Source organism: Microplitis demolitor, chromosome 2 (genome assembly GCF_026212275.2).
Source record: "Microplitis demolitor isolate Queensland-Clemson2020A chromosome 2, iyMicDemo2.1a, whole genome shotgun sequence".
NCBI lineage: Eukaryota > Metazoa > Arthropoda > Insecta > Hymenoptera > Braconidae > Microplitis > Microplitis demolitor.
In genome coordinates this window covers 5,550,081-5,571,854 of record NC_068546.1, presented here as the reverse complement: position 1 = coordinate 5,571,854, position 21,774 = coordinate 5,550,081, and the positions used below count along the sequence as shown (strand labels likewise).

Below are 21,774 nucleotides of genomic sequence, written 5' to 3'. Positions count from 1 at the left end.
TTAATCTCAGCGTAAGAGAGACAGACTAAACATGAGTGAGGGAGAGCATGAGAAATTAAGTATATATGTAATAGAAACGAGACAATAAAACGTGATGCTCTTCATATACAATTCAAAAAGTGAAGTGTAGACAATCGCCAGTGCGGAAATAATATGTTATACACCAATCATCAATAAAAAGACTCTCTTCACCTCTTGTTATTCGTCGCAACATTTCAACTCGAATCTCGTATCGTCAGGTGGTGTCTTATCTCGTTTCATCTCGAGTGTCGATTTATACAAACCATCAATCCAAATAGGTAGCTATGTTCACATTGTACTTGTTGCTTTCTTGAGTGTAAGAAATACCAAAAAAAAAAGTTCGTTATATTTGTGTATATATATAGATACAGGTATTAATAAATATATATACATATATATATATATAGTATCTACACACATGTCTATGCATGTAAACGATACCGCAATATTCTCAATCACATACAATTTCTTACCTTACCTACGATCCTCGAGCGGTTAAAACATTTTTTTTCTTTGTTATTTATTTTTACAGTACACGACTGTGAGAATTATCACGCGGTTTTTCGAGCCTCTGGCTTGACTGAACACAACTTAATAAAAAACATTTAAAAATATTAATAACGTTGTTATTATCCTTGATTTCTTATAATAGAATTTTTTTTTATATTTTCTCCTTCGATAGTAACCAACGATTGAGTCTATAAAAGTATGACTTTATTATAAAATAAGTAGTATCAGTTAACCGGTTGTTTAATATCAGTGATAAACATTTTATTTATTGTAAGTAATTTATTGTTAATTAAAATAATAATTAATGCCGATCGTTCCCGTTATAATGTAGAGAAAATAACGATATATATTTTTATTTAATAATTATGTTACTGATAAATAAATTAAAATCAATGATTATTGTAATGACAATAAATTATATATATATGTATATATTTCAAGTATACTAATATGTCATTAGTCTATTTTTTAAAAATCTAAAAATAATTATTATTTTTACTTTTCAAAAGTTAATTTTAAATCTCTTCTCTTACGCGTACAATCAAATACATACATATATATATATATATATATATGTATGTAATATATACATGTGGATTTTAACAGTTATTTCATATAAATTAATTTATGTTTTATTTTTTTTTCAGAATCTCTGATAGTAAAATTAAAAAATTAAAAATTATTAAAAAATGTCACAACATTTTATGACTGTGTGTGTAGTGTGTGTGCTGTGTGCAGCCCACATACCATGTTCGGCACACACGACAATATCAGAGTTAAAGCCACCATTAGTTACTAATGAGAAAGATTTTTTATCTAATACTCTTGCTAATGAACAATTGAAGTCAATTGACAAAATTTATGACGACAAAATTAATAACATAAATTATGAGAATAAAAGAAAAACTACGAAGAAAAAAGCTCATAATGAAAGATTGAAACAGTTTAAAAATGATGATTATGAGATACACCATGACAATGATTACAATATACGAGAAAATGAAGAAATAATGGAAAGACTTGGTCAGGTACCATCACAAATGAATGATAATAATTTACTAATTAATAGAAAGTATAGTAATAGTTATAAAAGTGAAAAACGACGAGCTAAAAGACATGCGGAAACTGAAGAAAAATACTTTTTAAAAAAAATATTTGACACTTATGGTGACGGCAACAGCTTAACTATGGATGGTTTTGAAATGATGTTAGAACGACTAGGGCTTGTTAAATTAATTATGAAAATTGGAATGGATAAAATAAACTTAACGCACAATGGTATGTAAAAAAAAAAATTTAATTTTTATTAATAATTGAAATGTAAAAAATTAGCGGAGTAAATCCGGAATGAATGCAGAGTAGATGACTGTTTATTTATTATATACACTCAGAGTGAATTTCAATCCGAAGGAGAATTTAATTTAATATTGAAACTCCGAGTCAGAGTAAAATTCACTCCTTAATAAAATTTATTTAAATATCAAAACTCCGAATCGAAGTGAATGCGGATTCAAATGAAATCTATCACTTCGAAATCACTCCGCTGAAAAAACAAACTCCATATTTACTTCGTATGCGAGTGATTTTTTTTAACTCCGGAACTCTGAGTAACGGAGTAATTTCGGATTTAATTAAAATCTAGATTCACTCCCAATTATTTACAGAGCATTGTTATTTTTTTCCTAATATATTTTTAAAATAAAAATCAATCTAATTGTTTTCTTGGATTACTTAAGTTCAATTTATTTTCGCGGTATTTAACTGTCACGTGTTATCAATTGACCTATTAAATATAAACGATTCATTTTAATTCGAATTTAATTAATTTTCTCTTACAAATAAATTTTTTTCTCACGATAATATTAATATATTATTATACTTATTTATTTCTAATAATTTTAAGTAATTATTAATTTATTTTCATGATCATTTATAATAAAGATAATATTTTAATTAGCGCAACCGCTGGAAAAAAATTAAAAAAAAAAAAATTTTCTTTCGATTATCTCGATTTTTTTATGCTGAAAAATTGTTAATTGTCTTGGAAGGAGATCTTTTGTGCACTGAAAATACATTTATGTCTACATCACCTGGATCAATACTAACACCAATTTTCGTTATATGTGGTAGCTTTTAATTTTTAATTTAAAAATAAATTGAGTTATTTTTTTACACTTGATGACCGTTAATCATTTATCTTTCTCATATCAAATTAATGTCACGTTGCATACTGTATTCTTATTGATTACGATTAAATATTAACAGATTAGCAAACGATTCCTTTTATTTATTGAATGTCACACTTTTTAGTAGAATTATGAAATATGTCTAAAAGTAGATTTCGTTTTCTATTCAAATTTAACTTAAAACTATTTCCTGTCGGCCATTTTTTTTTCTTATTAATTATTAAGATTTTAAATCTTAATACATCTATCAATTTGTTTTACTGATTGATAATTATTCGAGATGGAATTCTTTACATAGTAGATATCTGAGATTTAATCAATTTTCGTATAAATCAGTTATTTAATTGTAAATAGAGATACGATCAATGCTTAAAAATACAATAAAAAAAATCTGCACAAACATTAATAGTTTACATCATTATTTCTTATTTTTATATAAACAGAAAAAAAGGATTCCTTGGCGCAAAAAAATTTTTCTTGTTCTAAGACAATTTTTGTATTACAAAGTGAAAACAAAAATTTTCTTGGAGTGAGAAAAAATTTTCTTGAAACAAGAAAAAAATTTTTTAGGCGAGAGAAAAATTCTTGAACTACACGCAAAAAATAAATGATAATTTTTATTCAGATTTTCAATTCATTTTTATTGTTTGAACAATAATCCCGCATCAAAGAAGGTAATTCATAAATAATATATTATTAAAAGCGAAAAAGTATAAAAATGATTCTCTAAAATATATTGATATGAAAAAACAATAGTCACTCTTGGTCTTTAAATTTTATTGTTTGAAATAATAAAATACGTTATCTTGCCATATAGATATATCCGCGCATCGGTAATACTTTAGGTTAATTCTTTCACATACATTAAAAGTTGACAAACACAAGTAAAATTTTATTGTTTCAAACTATAAAAAATGATGCGCTTAAGATATACTTTTTGACAATTTGAAGAAAGTAATAATTATATACCGTTGTATATAAAATCAATTGTTCGACATTGAAAATTTTATTAATCATACTGAATGATTTTTTAATTTTTTACTGTAAACTTAAATGTTCCAAACATCGAATGTTGAAGCTGAAACGTTGAATTATTATAATTTAATTTTTTTATCTACCAAATAGTAATTTCTACTACTTGTAACATGATTTATTTACATATAAACTTTAAATTTAAATATTTAAATTAAGATTATTATAATATCTTCAATAAAACCATGAAATTATTGTTTGAAATGATATTAAATTGTGACCACATTCTAAATTTTTAGTTATCAATTTCGAATTTCTATAATTCATTTTTTTTTTGCGGGTAAGAAAAATTTTTGTCTTCAATTCATAATACCAAATATTTCGTGCGCTAAGAAATTTTTTTTTTGTGTAGAGATTTCAAAATAAAAATTTTTTTAATGTACTTTTGAAAAATCATTCATAGTAAAATAATATTTTATAAAAATTTTTCTTTACTTCGATTAGTTTGTGACGGAATATTTGTTTTGAGAATTTTCGCATTTACATTTTAGATTATTTTTTATCAAGAATGCATTGTATTAAAATATGACTTGGAGTATAATTAAAGAAAAAAAAAAAGATATGATTTGTCTGAAATAGGAAAAAATGTCACCAAGAGATCCTTCAAAGTATAATTAATATTTCTAAACAGTATAGTGTCACAATATAAAAGCTTTGAGTAAATATTTATAGCAATTATATTAAAATCAATAATTAAATACAATGAATAGATTGAATTTTTAATATATATAAAATCAAGTCTATATATAAGAAATTTACAATTATAATTTATATAAATTAACATGTATTTATGTCCGTTAGAACGAGAACGTGCTTTATCATTTGCATCTTATTCTAAAAGTTATATGTTAAATGCAGAGTATGTGTAATAAATTAAAATATAGTTATGATAGAAGAAAAATTTATCTAACAATAGTTTTTTATCAGTTTCTTAATAACAATAAAATTATTCATATTCTATGAATAATATTTTTTATTTTTAAATATTTCTTTATAAATAGAGAAACAATTTGCAATAATATATAAATATGTTATTATTATATTTCTATTTAAATTCAGTAGGTATATGCTGTTAGGAATTTTCCTTTAAATTAAAAGCAATTAACTTGAAGCTATTAACAAGTTAAAGTCAATCAAAAATATGAAATATAAATGTCATTATAAATTAACTAATTTATATACTTTAGTTTTATATTACTTTAAATTTTCAAGTCATAAATGTCATATAAATTAAAGTCACAGTATATTTTATTTTATTTCATTTTAATAATTATATTTTTATTGTCCATTAGTTAATTAATTTTAAATAATATTAATTTTGAAGCTGATAGTTATTTGAAAAACCATAACTTTAATTAAAAATTATTTTTTTCCATGTATGGCTACACGGAGAAAAATGGGCTTAAGAAATGAACAAAATTTTATTACGCTGTCGACTAAACTTGAAATTGAAATTTAAGTCGCCAAAAGTTATTATGCTACACTCAAAAAATATTATACACTTAATATTGATAAATTCTAATTAATATTATTTGTCTTAATTAAAAGTTATAGTAAAAAATACTAAATTTCTAGAAACTCAAAATAATAATTATAGAGCTGTATAATAATTTTTTGACGACTTAACTTTCTGTTTCTTTATATAGTTTCTAAATACGACAAATTTCATAGAAAACTTTAATTAACGCGCAATTGTCAAAAACTTAGCCTCTTAAAAAAAAAAGATAGTATTGTATTTTTTAAATTTTTTGAATTAAAATCCACCTCAATATTTTAATTAATTACATAGAAATTTTTAGTCATTGCATAGGAAATTTAAATTTCCGTGACAATCATCTTTAAAAATCAAAGGAAATTTTTAACGGTATATATTTAATGTAAAAAATGTTTACTTAATTCAAGAAATTGTCGATCAAGTAAATGTTTTTACTCAAATTCGCAAATAATTTCTTTTATGGTAAGAACCTGTTGACACTAAATTTAATTAATAAATTTTATGATTAATATGATTAATTATCAGATAATGATTAAAATAAATAAATATATTTATACATTAATAACTACACAGGAAAAAATTATTTCTTGGCGCAAAAAATGTTTATTTTCCCTAAGAAATTTTTTGCAAGAATTGATAACTAAAATTTTCTTGAGTCAAGAAAAACTTTTTTCCTGTGTAGACATCACGGAGATGTTACCCAATCATTTTTTTAACAGTTCTGTTCAATAAACAAGTCAAAGAACAAACATAAGTCTATTTTATTGATTATTTTATTCAAATTAATTATTTTTAAAGTCTCAGTATTTAAAATTTTTAAAGGAAAACATTTTAAATTATTTAATAATTTATATCTTATATAACTATCAATTGTATGCAAGTAATGGCTTCTTGCGCAAGAAAATCCCAATTATCAGTTAAGAATAAATTACTGATTTATAAAGTAATATTAAAACCGATTTGGACCTACGGGATCCAACTCTGGAGCACGGCGAGCAACGACAACCTGGAAATCATCCAACGATTCCAGTCAAAAGCACTAGGAACAATAGTCAATGCACCGTCGTACGTATCCAACAACACCCTGAATAGAGACCTCCATATAATGACCGTCAAGGAAGTTCAGCGTTATAGCACTAGCAGCTAAGCTACTGGACCGTAGCTTAGAAGTTAAGCGATTAAAAAGATTTAAACTACTAGATCTCCTACAGCGTTTCACATAAATAAAATCCCTGTCAAACAAAAAAGAAAAAGAAACTTCACTGGATAGTTTTTTTTTATCAATAAAAACCTACAACATTTAAATTAATAAATATCTTAGGATAGATTGTAATTTTTCAGTAAATAAAAAAAAAAATTTTATGCAAGTAAAATATTTTAATAACCTAAACATAAAAATAATTTATTGGGTCCATAAATTATAAATATTTTATTTATGCTTTAATTATATTAATTTAAAATTTTAAATGTTACAGAAATGCTTACTGAATCATCAAAAAGTAAAAATATTACGTCCCCGCCTAATAATATTAATAATAATGATAATAAAAATAATATAAATAATAAACAAAAGGTAAATAATAATTAAAATGAAAGTAAAAATATTTTGTTCTTTTTTTTTTTTTTTTTTTAATAATAAAAATTAATGATTTTAGTGCGTAAGCAAGAATCAACTTTTGACAAACATTTCACCTGATATTAATTTATCAACTTCAACAAAAAATCATACAATATTACCTGGATGGTTATTTGAACGACTGTGTCCTGTTTTACTTTATCATTTATCTAGTACCTCAAATTCAGAGCGTGAAGGTTGTATTTCATTACCTGATCATTACCATGATATCAAGAGTCATGATGAATATTTTGAAGAAGAAAGTACACGAAATATGGTACAAGGTAAATTTTAAAACTATTTTACTGTCTTTTTTTTTGTCTTTAATTATAATTATTTATTAATTTGTTTTTTAGTATGGGTTTATTCAACGATAAGTATTGTAGTAATAAGTTTGTGTGGATTACTTGGAGTTGCTGTTATTCCGGTAATGGGGAAAAGTTATTATCATCAATTAATACAATTTCTTGTTGCTCTTGCTATCGGCACTTTATGTGGAGATGCACTTATACATTTATTACCTCATGTAAGTAAACTTTTTATACATTTCTTCTAAGTAAGTTCAATATTATAACAGAATTCGTGAAGGTTCTCGGTGATTTTCCAACCCTCTCAAAAAATCCATGTGGGATTGCTGGAGAATCCATAGGAATCTATACACTGAGAGAAAAAACTGGTTTTCTGAACTATGAAAAACATAGTTCAATGAAGTCTTCACTATTACCCTCAGTTCAGATAACTAATATATGGTTGTAAAATGTACGATGATATCATAGTAGTTTTAACTGTGTTATAGTTCAATGAACAATGACAATAGCGAACGTAACTAAGTAAAAAATGGTATTTTTATAAAATAATCAAGAAAAATCCTTAATTATATTCGTCGACGACTTAAATGATGCTAAACTAATGAAATTATAATCGTACAATTATTGAAACATTTGTGATTCTGGTGAAGTATAAGTTCTGAGAAATAATATTAAATAGTTACCACAACAAAACAAATGCTTAGTTAAAACTACTACTTTCAAATATTTTCGGGCACAATGATATAGTTCAAGAAACTAGAAATATTAGTTAAGATGACTATTTTTTCATTCTCATCCCTTTCTAGTTACCACAACCATGCACTTTTCTCTCAGTATACAGGAGTGTATGGATTTATACAAGAATCCATGTAGGAAATCATGTGTATGTGGATTGGCATAAATAGAGTTAGACAATTTACTAATTAGAACGTCGATATGAAAAATCCACATAGAAAATTTTGGGTTCCTGGATCCTCATATAGGAATTTGGATGTATAGATTTCTTTGTGCGAAATCCATATAGAAATTTTGGTTTCTACATAAGTAATTTCTATAGAATCCGGGAAATTATCGTAACAATCCACATGAGAATCTATACTAGATTACCACATGAATTTGGTATGGTGTAGATTCTCAGAAGAACCCATGTGAGAACTCCAGGTTGGATTCCTATAGGAAATCATATGAAAATTCATCCGAAAACGCCATGTGGGAACTCACATAGGAATCTAGGCTGGATTCCCATATGGATTTTTTTGATAGGGAATATGATAAAAATAAGACACAAAAATTTAATGAGTAAAATAATGAAAAATTTTTATACTTATTATTAAAAACAAAAAAATTTAATTTTGAAGTTATATAAAATATTTTTCGCTGTTTTTTTTTTTTAAAGGCAATGATGGCACCACATAGTCATGACGTCAATATAGTTCATAGTGAAATTGACAGTGAAGAATCACATAATTTAAATATGTGGAAGGGATTAGTAGCAATGATGGGGTTGATATTGTTTTTTTTCATGGAAAAAGCTTTGTCAATGATTTCTGAATGGAGAAAATATCGTCAGAGAAAAAATAAGGTAATTATTTTATCCATACATATTTTATGCTCTATTATATTTTAACGTACAAATTTTATTTGCATTAGTTTTTATTCAAAATTATTGTATCAAAGATTCAATTAAATATTTATAAATTAAAAATTAAAAATTTATTCAGTAAAACTGGAAAATAATGTTATTAGCTTCCAAATAAAATTTTCATTACCTATTTTAACGAGTAATATATTATTCAGTAATAATTTATGTATTGTGTATTACTAAAAAATAATATTAATGAAAAAATAAAATTTCCTTATTAGTTACCAACACGAGTCCGTGTAATGAGAGAAACAGAAGGCGTGAAAACAAATCCAGTTGGTGAAAAATTATGTAAACATAAATATTCATCATATCCATACTGTTATGGTGAAATAACAACAGAAACACGTGATAATCATCATGAACATCATCATGACCATAATGATAAAGAACGTTTGCCATCAATTGAAGAAGCAAAACCACTAACATCTAATTCTAATAATCAATTACCAAAAATAATAACTGATGATTTAGACAAAAACAATCATGAAAACTGGTCTGTTGATGATCATAAACTAAATAACAGTAATAAAAATATCAGTAAAGATAATTTAGATAATCCACAAATTGATGAACGTGAAAGTTATACTGTCATTATTCGTGAACATGAAAATAAACATCACGGACATACTCATTCCCATGGTAATTTATTAGTTTTAATTTGTAATTTATATTTAAATTAAGAAAAATAATAGAAAATTAAATTTGTTATTTAATTTTTAAGGTCATGTTCATGCAGCGCCTGAATCAATGTCAAGTGTAGCATGGATGGTAATAATGGGCGACGGCTTACATAATTTTACAGATGGTATGGCAATAGGAGCGGCATTTTCAGCAAATATTGCTGGTGGTTTTTCAACAGCAATAGCAGTATTTTGTCATGAATTACCTCACGAATTGGGAGATTTCGCGGTGCTACTTAAAGCTGGAATGAGTGCTAAACAAGCAGTATTTTATAATTTGCTATCATCGGTGCTATGTTTATTTGGTATGATTTTTGGAGTTTTGTTAGGTGCTTTGCCATCAACTACCAGTTGGATTTTTGCTGCTGCAGCTGGAATGTTTATTTACATTGCACTTGTTGATATGGTAATTATTTATATTTTTTATTGTATTTACATGACTTCATACACTGTAAGAAATTAGAGGAGTGAATGCTGATTAAATCCGGAGTGAATGGACTTTTAATTATTCCCTCCGGAGAGGAGTTTTGAAAATATTATTAATAAAAAATAACTTCATTAAATAAAATCGAAGTAAAAATTCGCATATTACATTATTGCTCAGCTGATACGCACACACACACGAACACGCATATTCAGACACACGCACACACGTACACTTACACACGCATCCACTGTTTAACAGTTTAATATAAATTCATATTAAAACTCCGAACCGGAGTGAATTGGGAGTGAAATAAAATCCGCGTCCCTCCGACATTACCCCGCTAAAAAAACTCAATTCACTCCGCATGCGGTGTGATTTTTTTTTAAACTCCGGAACTCCGAGTGGTGGAGTGAATTCAGATTGAAATCCGGGTTCACTCTCGATTTTTACAGTGTACCTTTATACAATTCACTGAGTACTATATTTGTTTTTATTCGCCCCTAATACAAAATTTCTTTCTATGCAACAGAAAAACAATTCTTTGTGAGGTTCAGCTCTTAATTCTACTTCGTACATCATTCTAAATAATTTTGAAATTTTCCCATTTAAAAAGTACCTAATAATTTTTTAAATCAACTATTGAATGCTCAGATGGAATTTGTGAAATTTTATTTATTTATATTGTACGCCAATCGACTACAATTGGTTACATATTATAGTTACAAATATAAGGAAAACTATAATTTGAAAATAGAATCATATTCCATTATACTTAAATTTAGACGTTTTTTAATGAGGAAAGAAAAAACTTGATTACTTATGTAGATTTTTAATATTCGAATGAATAAAAAACCAGAATAGATCCGCTAAAAAAGTCGATATCCGAATTGAACTCGTTGACTTGGTTAGCTATTCTATTGTACGATCTATGAACTACATAGTTTCTATTAGATCTTATCGTCTTAATTATTCGATTGTTCCTGAGACAAGGTTTATAATGGAGGCTAATTTGTTAGTTAATAAGTGTAATTCAAGCCGTGTTATTTGTGTCAACCACAAAACTCACTTTCTCTATAAACTTGAACTCTTTCTTTTTGGAGCGTTAACTACCCAGACAGCATTCAAGTCGGAATGACTGCTTTATGACGTCTTTTTGAAGGCGTCCTCAAGAAGTCTTATAATGACTTCTTACAGGTGTCATTTTTAAGAACTCTTAATTAAGAGTTCTTGAAGACTCCATAAATAAGACGTCAGTTGTGTGACATCTAAATGTATTCTTTTTTAAACTTCTTCATGAAGTCAAAATTAGGAGCTCCTTAAAGACGTCATGGTAAATTCATACTGAAGTCTTATTTGCGAAGTCAGAAAAAAGAACTCTTTTTAAAGAAGTCTTACTGAGTTCGCTAGGTGGCTCATTCGACATCCCGAGAACTTCTGAAAGACTTCTTTAAGATGTTGATGAGATGTCCAAATCATAAATAGGAACTCATTCAGAATTCATTAAGACGTCATTTTGCTATCTGGGATACTAAACACATGATAAAAATGTTAAAGATAACAATTTTATTGTATGTTCAGTAGTTAACAGCCTGCAAAAGAAAAAAAAACAATTTTAGAGATTATAAAGGATATCATGAATTCCAGCTGAGCATTAGATAATTGAAAAAAAAAAAAAAATATTATATTACTATGTTTTTTCAATGGGAAAATTTCAAAATAGTTTCCATTGATGTTCGGGTTGGAATTAAAAGCTGAAACTTACAAAGAATTTTTTTTTAATGTAAAGAAGAAAAAAAAATGTTCGTCCAATACGAAGCACTCTACGATTTATATAAAATTTTAATCACTAAATTTTTATAATTATTCATAATTCACGTATATATTATGTATTGAATAGTTTTTTTATTTATAGGACTTGTAATTGTATAATAATAATACTTTTTTTTTAGATACCTGAATTATCTTCTGTACATTCAGAAGAAGGCGGGTCACATTGGCAATGTATGTTGCAAGCACTTGGTCTTATAACTGGTTTAGGAATTATGTTAATAATTGCCCTTTATGAACACGATCTTAAACATATTTTTAGCGAATAAAATTACCGAGCTATAATAGTTATAAATAATTATATTTAAGATTACGTCAATGCAAAAAAAAAAAATAGTAATGAATTCACGAGCGAAATGACTAAACAGAGTAAAAAATTAATGAAAAGAAAAATGTCTTCAAGTTTTATGACTGACGAATTTATAAATACTTAATTTATATTTTTAAGATGAAATATTTTGTAAGTATTCTTTAGTCCAATAGCACAACTTAATTTTTGTCTTACTACAATCTTAATAATAGTAATAATAATAATAATCATAACAATAATAAAATTACAACTGTAAATTAATACAAGTAGAGGATAAAATCATTATTTTCAAATAAGAAAAAAAATGTATTTTTTTGATTTCTATTAAAAAATTAGTTTGTACATTCATATTAAATATAGCTTTCTAAATATTCACATTAATTAATTAGTGATAAGATGATAAAATAAGTGTTGATTTATTACTCATATAGATTTTTTTGTTTTTGTGTTCTTATTTTGTACTTTAATACCTCAATGTTCGATAATACAGTACGGAAATTAAATTTCATGTATTAATAAAATAAATAAAAAAAAAAACATTTTAAATAAATCATTTTATTTATTTAATTAATAGTACATTTAAAAATTTTAATTTTCAAATCTGTTTAAATAAATTGTGTAGCAAAATTTTTGTTATTTTTGTTTATAAAAAATAATGTACCCTTTAAATGTATCTAAGTTATGAAAAAAAAAAAAATTATTTAATTGACGACTATTTAGAAATTTATTTTCTAATTTTTTAAGATTGTTTATTTTTCGAAAATTTACAAAATAAAAGTTTTAATAATATCAAGTTGTTTATTATTTTCTTTCGTTCAAATTTAAAATATTTATAAAAAATATATTTTTTTAGTTATTTATTCCGGTTTTAGTTAGAAAATACGATCTTGGTAGCCATTGTCATTTAAAGAAGGTATGGCAGGTTCATTGAGTTTTTTTTGTAGTCTCTGAGAAGATGTAAAGTACTCAAACATACTGTGATTATGTTGAGATAACTTGTTAGATAAATCACATGGCATTGGATCAGTCCAGAAAAAGTCATGATTTAATGCTGTATCTGCATCAAATCTTTTCTTCGGGTCAATTACAAGAATATTATCTATAAGATCTAGTGCGTATGCATTTTCAATGTGAGGTTTGAGTTCTTCTTTAAGCTGAATAATTTATTAAAATTTTTTATTCATTAAATTTAATAAAACTAACAATAGGTTACTTAAGAGGAATAGCCACTGTGAAAAATAAAAATTTTTTTTTCTTTTCAATTTGAAGTTTATACATTTGAAAATATGTGTAGAAAATTTCGAGAGTTGATTGAGGTACAGTTATTGATATAAGTATAAATATTTTAGAAGATATGTGATTTATATTAAGGGGGGAAAAGGGTCCAAGATACAAAAAAAAAGAGCATATTTTTGTGATTTTTTTTTTTAGAGTAGCTTCTTTATTGAAATTCTTAAAATTTGTGACATTATTAAGCATCATTCCAAGAATATTTTGCTAAATTTTTATAAAAAAATATTTAAAAATAAGCCGGTGATAGTAGGGAGAGACGAGTCACCTAAAAAAAAGTCTCCATGCCACAGGCAGGATAACTCATGACTGCTTCATTTGGAATAAAAAAATCAAAAAGATTTCTTTAGTAAATAAGTTTATCGTAAATTTGAATCAAGGATTTTTTTTTCAATAACTACTTATTTTTTTATTAAACAAAAAAAGCAATTTTTGGTCAAAATCAGAGTTTTTTGATTGCACCTTTACCAAAAACTCAAAAATGAATATTTTGTTTACTCCTTCGTTCAAATTCAAGATAAACTTATGTAGTTATGAAATCATTGTGATTTTTTGATTTCAGATGAAACAGTCACGAGTTATCCTGCTTACGGCATGGAGACTTTTTTTTAAGTAACTCGGTTCTCCCCACTATCACTGGCTCACTTTTCAATATTTTTTTATAAAAATTTAGCCAAATATTCTTGTAATGTTGCTTAATAATGTCTCAAATTTTAAGAATGTTAATAAAATAGGTACTCTAAAAAAAAAAACAAATTCGCGAAAATATGCTCTTTTTTTGTATCTCAGACTCTTTTCCCCCTTAAGAGAAATGAACTAAAAACTTTAAATAAAACGCTTTTTACTCAAAACGACTTTTTTCGAACTGGATGCATCGACAACTCAAGCAATTATCAACCGATTTTCAACTTTTTTTTTTTGTTTTATTCGTCTTCGCAATAGCTAAGGTTCAGTGAAGCCGATTTTTTAAATTTTGATTTCCACTGTTTTTTAAGACAGCTTGAATACAAAAAAAAGGACAAAAACATGAAAAAATTTTCAATCAGTCACAATTTTTTGAAAAATCAAAATTTTAAAAATCAGCTACGTACAACGATAACTACATTCATACAGATTATGGCTCTAGGGCAAAATAACTCAGACAAAACGACTCGAACAATGACAACTCCGGACAAAATAACTCCAGTCGAAACGACTCGGTACAAAAACAACTCTGGTCAAAACAACTTTATACAAAAACAACTCTGGTCAGTACAACTCGGATTAAGCAACACGCAAACAAAAAGTTTACTTGTCACACTCGAAATTACTTGTTGCAGGCAGATAATCATAAAATGCACACAAATGTCGTGGACATAGTTGAATGGGCAAACAGCTATTTGGCGAATTTAATACAAAAATACATTTATTATCTATTAAATTGAATCAAAAGTATCGAGATAATTTTGTAGATTTCATTAATTACTCATGTATGTATATTTGTCAGTTTCAACTAAATTTATGATTATGATAATAACATTTTTTTTATAATTTACTTAATCAAAGCGAAATAATATTTTTTTTCAACTATTACTATATCAAATCACTTTAAATCAATATTAAATATGCTATAAGGATTATGAGGATATTTCGTCGAAAACCATTCTACATTATAGACGCTTAAAATAGAACTGTGCCTATTTTTCACAAGTTTTGTGTACATCCAACCCAGGTTGATATTTTATCTAGAGATGTTTTGTCCTGGGGATATTTTGTCCGGGGACCAAGACGCTTATTACCCCCAAAATAACTACTCATACATCATGCAAGATTGAGCAAGCATTAATCATATTTAATAATTTTCTCTCATAATGCCCATACTTAAAAATAGAAAATCTATTTTTGTACCGAGTTGTTTTTGCATAGAGTTGTATTTACAAGAGTTGTAATGACAGAGTTGTTCTGACCAGATTTATTATAGACCGAGTTATTCATGTTGGGTCCCACAGATTATATTGATTTCTTTTTTTTTTATTTCAAATAACCCGTTTTCGAGAAATCGTGACAATCGTGGAGGGGAAATTTTCTTCCAGGCTCTACAGCAACGCTGTTAATTTTTTACCTATTTAATATTTTTTAATAAAAATTTAAAAATACTACACTGAATATAATAAAATAAAAAAAGAAATCGATCCCCATATTCCTTAATTATCCCGGTCAAAAAATTTCCGAAAATCACTCGTTTTTTGGCCTTCACAGTGGCTATTCCGCTTTCATATTATAATTCTTACTTTTCTTTTTTTTCTTTGAGGTAGTTGCATTGTGCTAAATAATTCAAGTTTTTCTACATCCTGCCATATAAATGGTGTGATGGAGCCACATAAATTTGATATTAAAAAAAGTTGGTGTTGCTCAGAATGTCCTCGCATAATTGGAGTCCTAAAATATAAAATAGAATAAAAAAAAGAACTAATCTATTTTTTAATGTTCAAGTAAATGCAATTATTTTTGTCATTTGTAAGATGTTCGAAAGTTACCGTTTCCACATTTCAATCATTATACATCCGGCTGCCCATAAATCAATCGGCGGCCCATAATTCTCATCTCCAAGAAGTAATTCAGGTGCTCTATACCATAACGTTACTACTTGTTCTTTACCTAGATTTCCAGAATTTTTATCACTAAACGGTCTTGCCAAACCGAAATCAGCTATTTTTAAAATTCCATCTTTTGTAATAAGTATATTTGATGGTTTTATATCTCTATGCAATATCTGGAATAAATTAATAATTTGTTAATTATGCGAAAAAATATACAAGCAATAGATATAAATAATATACCTTGTTAACATGAATATAATAAAGACCGCTTAACAATTGCTTAATGATCATTTTTATTTCCGCTAAACTAAATTTTACAGCCTTGTTGGAAAGTAAACCATTGAGATCATGTTCACAAAAATCAAATACAAGGTAAAATATCGAAGGATAATTTGAATCTGTAGCTATAATTATAAATTAATAAATTACTAACATTGACATACTATTTTTTATTAAATAAAATGTATAAAGTAAATAAATTTCATTGATATTTCTAATTTTTCCACATTAAAATATGTACAATAATCAAAGAACTTTTAATATTCAACCTAAATTTATTTTCATGATTCTTTTTAATATGTGTACTAGTACTAATCTTAAAAATCTCTATCGAAAAAGTGCATGTGGAATTGCATGGGAATCCATAGAAATCCGTATAGGAGCGTATAGATTTATGTAAGAGTAGAAACCATAGGAAACTGTGGGTTCCAGGATTCCCATTATAGGAACTTGGATATATGGAGTTATTTGTAAAGAATTCATATACAGGAATGGGTTTCTATGTAAGTAATTTCTATAGAATCCGGGGTATCTGGATTTCTTTATCTATTTATTTAACTTTTTTTTTTTTCATAAATTTGTTTATATTAATAATCTAACGCTTTTTGATAATTTTACTAATTTTAAATCCATACAACATTCTTATATGGATTTCGAAATGGTGCAGATTCCCATGGGAAATCATCGTAAAAATTAATCTTGTCCTTTTAAAAGACATTTTTATGACGTCTTAAAGTTGTTTCTGTGTTGTTTGGGAACATGTAATTAACGAGATCCAACTATTACCTAAATAACACAGAAAAGGACAAGACCATTTGTTTTTTGTCTTAAAAGTCAAGTTTTTTTTTTTTTTAATATAAGATATATAGATGTTAGTCTTAAGAGTTATAGGAAATTTGACTTCTTTTTTCCATCCTAAAAAAGTAATTTCAGTTAAAAAATCACTTAGATAACTTATTTGTAATTTACTTTTGGTCGTCACTTGTGTCAAGTCTTTTAACCAGATATTTTTTCGGTGATATAAATTTCTTATCGATAAGTCAAAAACATCTTCAAAACTTCTATTTTATAGATGTCATAAAGTCAAGTGTGCTACTTGGGGATGCACAACTCAAAAGTTATTCAACGCTAAAGCGAAGAAAAAAAAACTTTCTGTTTCTTAATAAATTTTAAAATTGATCAAAGTCTTAGAAAAAATTATCAAAAACATAAGTAAAATAGTACAAATCAAAGTTAATTAAATGAACTATAAGATGAAATCACCCGAAATTTATTATCTTTTTCTAAGTTTGCAAGTTTTTTGACCATAAATTAAGAAAACTCGATTTTTTCGGAAAATAAAAAAATTTCCTACGACCATTACTTCATAACTTCCTGACCGATTTAATTCATCTTCGAATTGAACTGGCTCTTTAACTAAAAAATGGATATACGAAGTTTCATTAAGATCGATGTAGAATTTTGATCACTATCTTTGAAAAACGGTGCGTTATACCGTATATATAAATACGTGTTTAAGCTTTCGAACCAATGGTATTTTTTGGACCTTCTCTAATAGCTGAGAAGGAAAACCATAAAATTTTTAGAAAGTTGTGTCATGAGGACAAATACAACAGTTAGATTTCTATGAAATCTACTAAAATTTATCTCATTTGAAAATGAAAGTTTCTTGCAATTATTTAAATAATTTTGTTTTAAATTAAACGGTTTTAAGTTGACCCATGGCAAGATGTATTTTTATGAAGAGTACTACTAAATATATTAAAGAGAATCACGTAACAAAATTTAGATCAAATCGTTTTAGGAACTAGAGATAACATTAAATATCAATTTATAAATGTTAATGATAAATCCTTTAAAATGAACGAGCAATCTGCAGTCACTACGTGACTGCCCAAATATCACTACTAAATTTATGAAATACACAGAAAAAAAAAGGATTTCTTGCCACAAAAAATTTTATGTATTTTGAATTGAATGTAAAAATTTGGTTGGGGCGAAGCAAGATTTTTTGGGCAAAAAATTATTTTTTGCCCCAAGTAATTTTTTCTAGTTTCAAATAAATTTTTGTTTTCAGTTGACAATGTTAAAAATTTCTGGGAGGAAGTAAAAATTTTCTTTAGGCGAGTAAAGATTTTTTGTGTCAATAAATTCTTTTTTTTCTGTGTGCGCTATTTTGGCTTTGAGAAGCTCCCTAAAACCAAAAAAGAGTATAAAAATATGTCGTTTTGGAATTAGTAACGCGATATAAATAATATAGCTATATTCAGTGACATTCAGTCATATTTAGTGACAGAATAATTAAAAGATTAATTTATTTAAAGAAAATAAATACGATCGTCTTTTTACCCGCGTAATTTAAATGTAATTCGAATAACATAGATAAATTGATTTATCTGATGCTTGGCAATAAAAAAGAGTTTAAACTATGAAAAGGCACAAATTCAAGTCAAGATATTTTTAACGGTTCCAAATTTAATAACATTAACCAATTCTATCATATATATATGGCGGAAACAAAATTTTTCTTATCCTCTTAATAATATAGATAATATTTAACTATACCTGCTGATCTACAGATTTCAATTAAATTAATGATATTCTTATGTTTGAGAAGTCTTAAAATTTTCGTTTCTCTCAGGGAGCTGATGGGAAACTGTAAAAATTTTGTGATCGTTTCAATATCTTTTTTACAATCTTAATTTTTACATTATCATTACAGTAATAACACACCCCATTGTCTCCCAAATTGTGCATTAGTATTTTTTTCATTGCAACGAATTTATTGCTTTGTCGATTTCTTGCTTTAAACACTTCTCTGAAATAAATTTAAAAAATTATTAATTAAAAGTCGATTCAAGTTAAAAATTTTGTTTCATTTTAAGAATTAAGTATGACAACATTATATACAAATTTAGTGCCTAAAACTTTTAGAATTTTACTAGGACTTAAGTAGAAAGTTTATCGAAAATATTTTTATAAGCACACTTGTTACTTACCCATATGTGCCCTGCCCTATTTTTATTATTTTTTCATAGTTAGAAGATGTATTCAAACAAGAATCGTATTCTTGTACATATTGATATTTTTCGTTTTGACTGAGATAATTCATTTTGATTGATAAAATACTAATATCTCGAAAGAGTATACAATGAAATTATTGATAAAAATAAAATTATTTATTTTTACTTTTATTGATATGTGAAAATTATTATAAAAATAATGGACATCACTAAGGATAACAAAAATTAAATTTTACATTTAATATTATTTTTTTCACTTTAAGTATCGGACATTTGTTTAATATAAACTAAACTTGAACACAATATTGTTCGAAATTTATATAATTTATGTAGATATTCTGTTAAATACTATGAAATAAACAAACATATTTCAGTGGTTTTTACTATAAAATGATAAGATTGCTCAAAATTACGTCTTGTTATAAAAAATAACTTAATAATTAATTATGAACTTCGTATTGTTATTCAACTGCAAAACAAGTTCACAGAAACTTAAAATATTTAATTGAACTCATACTTTAATGTATCTCCTACACATTCTAATTCTAATGTAACCATTTCTCTGTTTCTCCTATTACGAATTGAGCATTTCTACACTTAAAAATGTAGCAAACGAGCGTACCTCGGGTGTTTTCGGTTTTAACTTTCTCTCTGTTCATTCCACTAAGTATAGGAACACGGAGTCAGAACGCAATGTTAAAAAAATGGGTTTAGTCCAATTTTGTGAACATGAATTTTTGTCGGTAGACTGCGCTATCTTTTAAGAAGAACTCATTTAAGCTATTACGCGGGAACTGTCGTTTTGTTAAAGTAAAGGCGAAGCGTTACTCATTTTCTTTTTTTACTTTAAGAGAAATGAACGGAACTATCTTTGTTGCACTTATACTGTAACTTTTTTCCGGTCAAACGAAGTCATACATGATCATGCATGATTGACTATGACTTTGCATGAATCTTGCGTAATCGAGCATGGCAGTATATGAATCATATGTATGATCATGCAAAGCCACATTCAGTCATGCATGACCATTATTTTTCCGCTAAATTTGATCATTCATGATTATATGCATGATTGAGTATGTATCTTGTAGATTAGACATGGTCATGCAAAATCATACTCAGTCATACTGTTTCATGCATAAATTTTCATTTCTCTTTATACATGATCATTGATCATGCATGACTTTACATGAATCATGGATGAGAATTCATTCCTCATCATGCCTGATAGAATATGACTTTGCATGAATCTTGCTTGATCATGCATGATCCATGTTTGATCTTGACCAAAGGCGAGTCACGTGTGAATGTGCGCACATGCTTCTGGTAAGACGAGAGTTCAAATATATATAGATATAAAATTATTTTAATTACAAATATTTTTTTATGAATTATTATATTGAAATTATAATTAAATCACATAGAGTTACATAGCCATTTTCGATAGCGGTCTTATTTTATCAAAATGAATCTTAAAAAAAAAAAAATTACTTAACTAATAATTTTTTTCTTAAGATATCATATTATCAATTAAATATTTTTATACATTTTTTCATTGATTGACGGGAAAGATTTTTAGGCTTATCTTAGAGTTTTTTTCGTTTTTATAGAAAAAACTTGAAAAAAATTTTGAAGTTTCTCAGTTGATAAAAACTAAAATTGTGTAAATTTTCTTAAAATTTATAAATTAAATTGAAATTTTTCGATTATCTAATCAAAAACACTTAAAATTAGTACACATAAAAGTTTGATGATGAATGTCTTTTGAACGCTTAATTTAATCGCCAAAATATAAGATACCAGTTATAAAGAGCAGTTAATTTCCTACAAAAATTAGTGTTGCGCATTTTATAGTAGTCATTTATTGTCGAGTTATAAAATTCATAAACAAAAATGAAATTTGTCTTAAAATGATCAAACTTAAATCTTCAATATCATTCAAATGGTGAGGTTTACGGAAAAAATATAAGATACCTTTTTTGTAGAGCATTAAATTTCCTACAAAATTTAGTAAGAACATTTTTCTGTGCAATCAATTTATGATGAGGTATGAATTTTTCTCTATTGGATTGAGAAAAAAATGAAAAACTGCGATACGGAGGATCTTCCGCTTAAAATTAATTTTGGTGATAGTGTTTTTAAGGTGTCTAGCAACCCATTTTCCCGTTGCACTTGTAAAAAAAATCTGGGCGTCGGTTGACCCTGCGGGCCAGCCCCAAAACTTCCCGCTGTTTTCGACCTCAAAGAGCTCGAAACATTAGTGTAGATATATTTTCGAGCTCTTCGAGCTCGAAAATGCTATCACATGCAATTGTTTTTTTATGATCTTTTCAAGCTCAAGGAGCTCGAAATATGCGGGGAGTTTGGGGGCTGGCCCACAGGGTCAACCGACAGACCGATTTTTTTTCTTCAATCAGGATAATCGATCTCGTATCCAAGATTGAGATTTTGCATATTTATTCGTCGATTTTCTGAGCATTAACAAATAATGCTTTTTTATATAAATTCGATGAAATTTACGGCCATCTACTTATCAAAATTTCATTT

At 26.5% G+C, this 21,774-nt stretch overlaps 2 protein-coding genes across 5 annotated transcripts; one reads left to right on the top strand and one right to left on the bottom strand.

The window, feature by feature from the left end:
* On the top strand, positions 1-12,498 carry LOC103574688 (zinc transporter foi). 3 transcript variants are annotated; one of them, XM_008554192.3, is made up of 9 exons: positions 1-299; positions 1,179-1,809; positions 6,720-6,817; positions 6,900-7,143; positions 7,216-7,385; positions 8,564-8,749; positions 9,031-9,451; positions 9,534-9,898; positions 11,869-12,498. In XM_008554192.3, the coding sequence occupies exons 2-9, from the start codon at positions 1,221-1,223 to the stop codon at positions 12,013-12,015; spliced, it is 2,220 nt and encodes a 739-aa protein (XP_008552414.1). In that variant the 5' UTR covers positions 1-299; positions 1,179-1,220; the 3' UTR covers positions 12,016-12,498. The 3 variants fall into 3 exon arrangements, with proteins under 3 accessions (XP_008552414.1, XP_008552416.1, XP_008552415.1); XM_008554194.3 differs by lacking the exon at positions 1-299 and adding an exon at positions 301-392; XM_008554193.3 differs by lacking the exon at positions 1-299 and adding an exon at positions 510-801.
* A 106-nt stretch (positions 12,499-12,604) lies between these two features.
* On the bottom strand, positions 12,605-21,330 carry LOC103574687 (cyclin-dependent kinase 9). Of its 2 annotated transcripts, none has more exons than XM_014441833.2 (7): positions 21,202-21,330; positions 18,938-19,022; positions 18,770-18,860; positions 16,166-16,329; positions 15,863-16,098; positions 15,617-15,764; positions 12,605-13,210 (listed from the first exon to the last, which is right to left on the bottom strand). In XM_014441833.2, exons 2-7 carry the CDS (start codon positions 18,974-18,976, stop codon positions 12,929-12,931), a joined length of 960 nt encoding a protein of 319 aa, XP_014297319.1. In that variant the 5' UTR covers positions 18,977-19,022; positions 21,202-21,330; the 3' UTR covers positions 12,605-12,928. The 2 variants fall into 2 exon arrangements, with proteins under 2 accessions (XP_014297319.1, XP_008552412.1); XM_008554190.2 differs by lacking the exon at positions 21,202-21,330 and adding an exon at positions 19,204-19,940 and having other exon boundaries at positions 12,630-13,210.
* Positions 21,331-21,774: the final 444 nt, after the last annotated feature.

Excerpts from the sequence above, each read along its gene's own strand:
- LOC103574688 (XM_008554192.3), top strand. The coding sequence starts at position 1,221 with ATGTCACAACATTTTATGACTGTGTGTGTAGTGTGTGTGCTGTGTGCA. Across the intron at positions 7,386-8,563 it reads TTATACATTTATTACCTCAT|GCAATGATGGCACCACATAG; the intron begins GTAAGTAAACTT and ends TTTTTTTTAAAG. Across the intron at positions 8,750-9,030 it reads ATCGTCAGAGAAAAAATAAG|TTACCAACACGAGTCCGTGT; the intron begins GTAATTATTTTA and ends TTTCCTTATTAG.
- LOC103574687 (XM_008554190.2), bottom strand. The coding sequence starts at position 19,316 with ATGAATTATCTCAGTCAAAACGAAAAATATCAATATGTACAAGAATAC. Across the intron at positions 18,861-18,937 it reads ACAATTTGGGAGACAATGGG|TTTCCCATCAGCTCCCTGAG; the intron begins GTGTGTTATTAC and ends AAATTTTTACAG. Across the intron at positions 16,099-16,165 it reads ATTATATTCATGTTAACAAG|ATATTGCATAGAGATATAAA; the intron begins GTATATTATTTA and ends AATTTATTCCAG.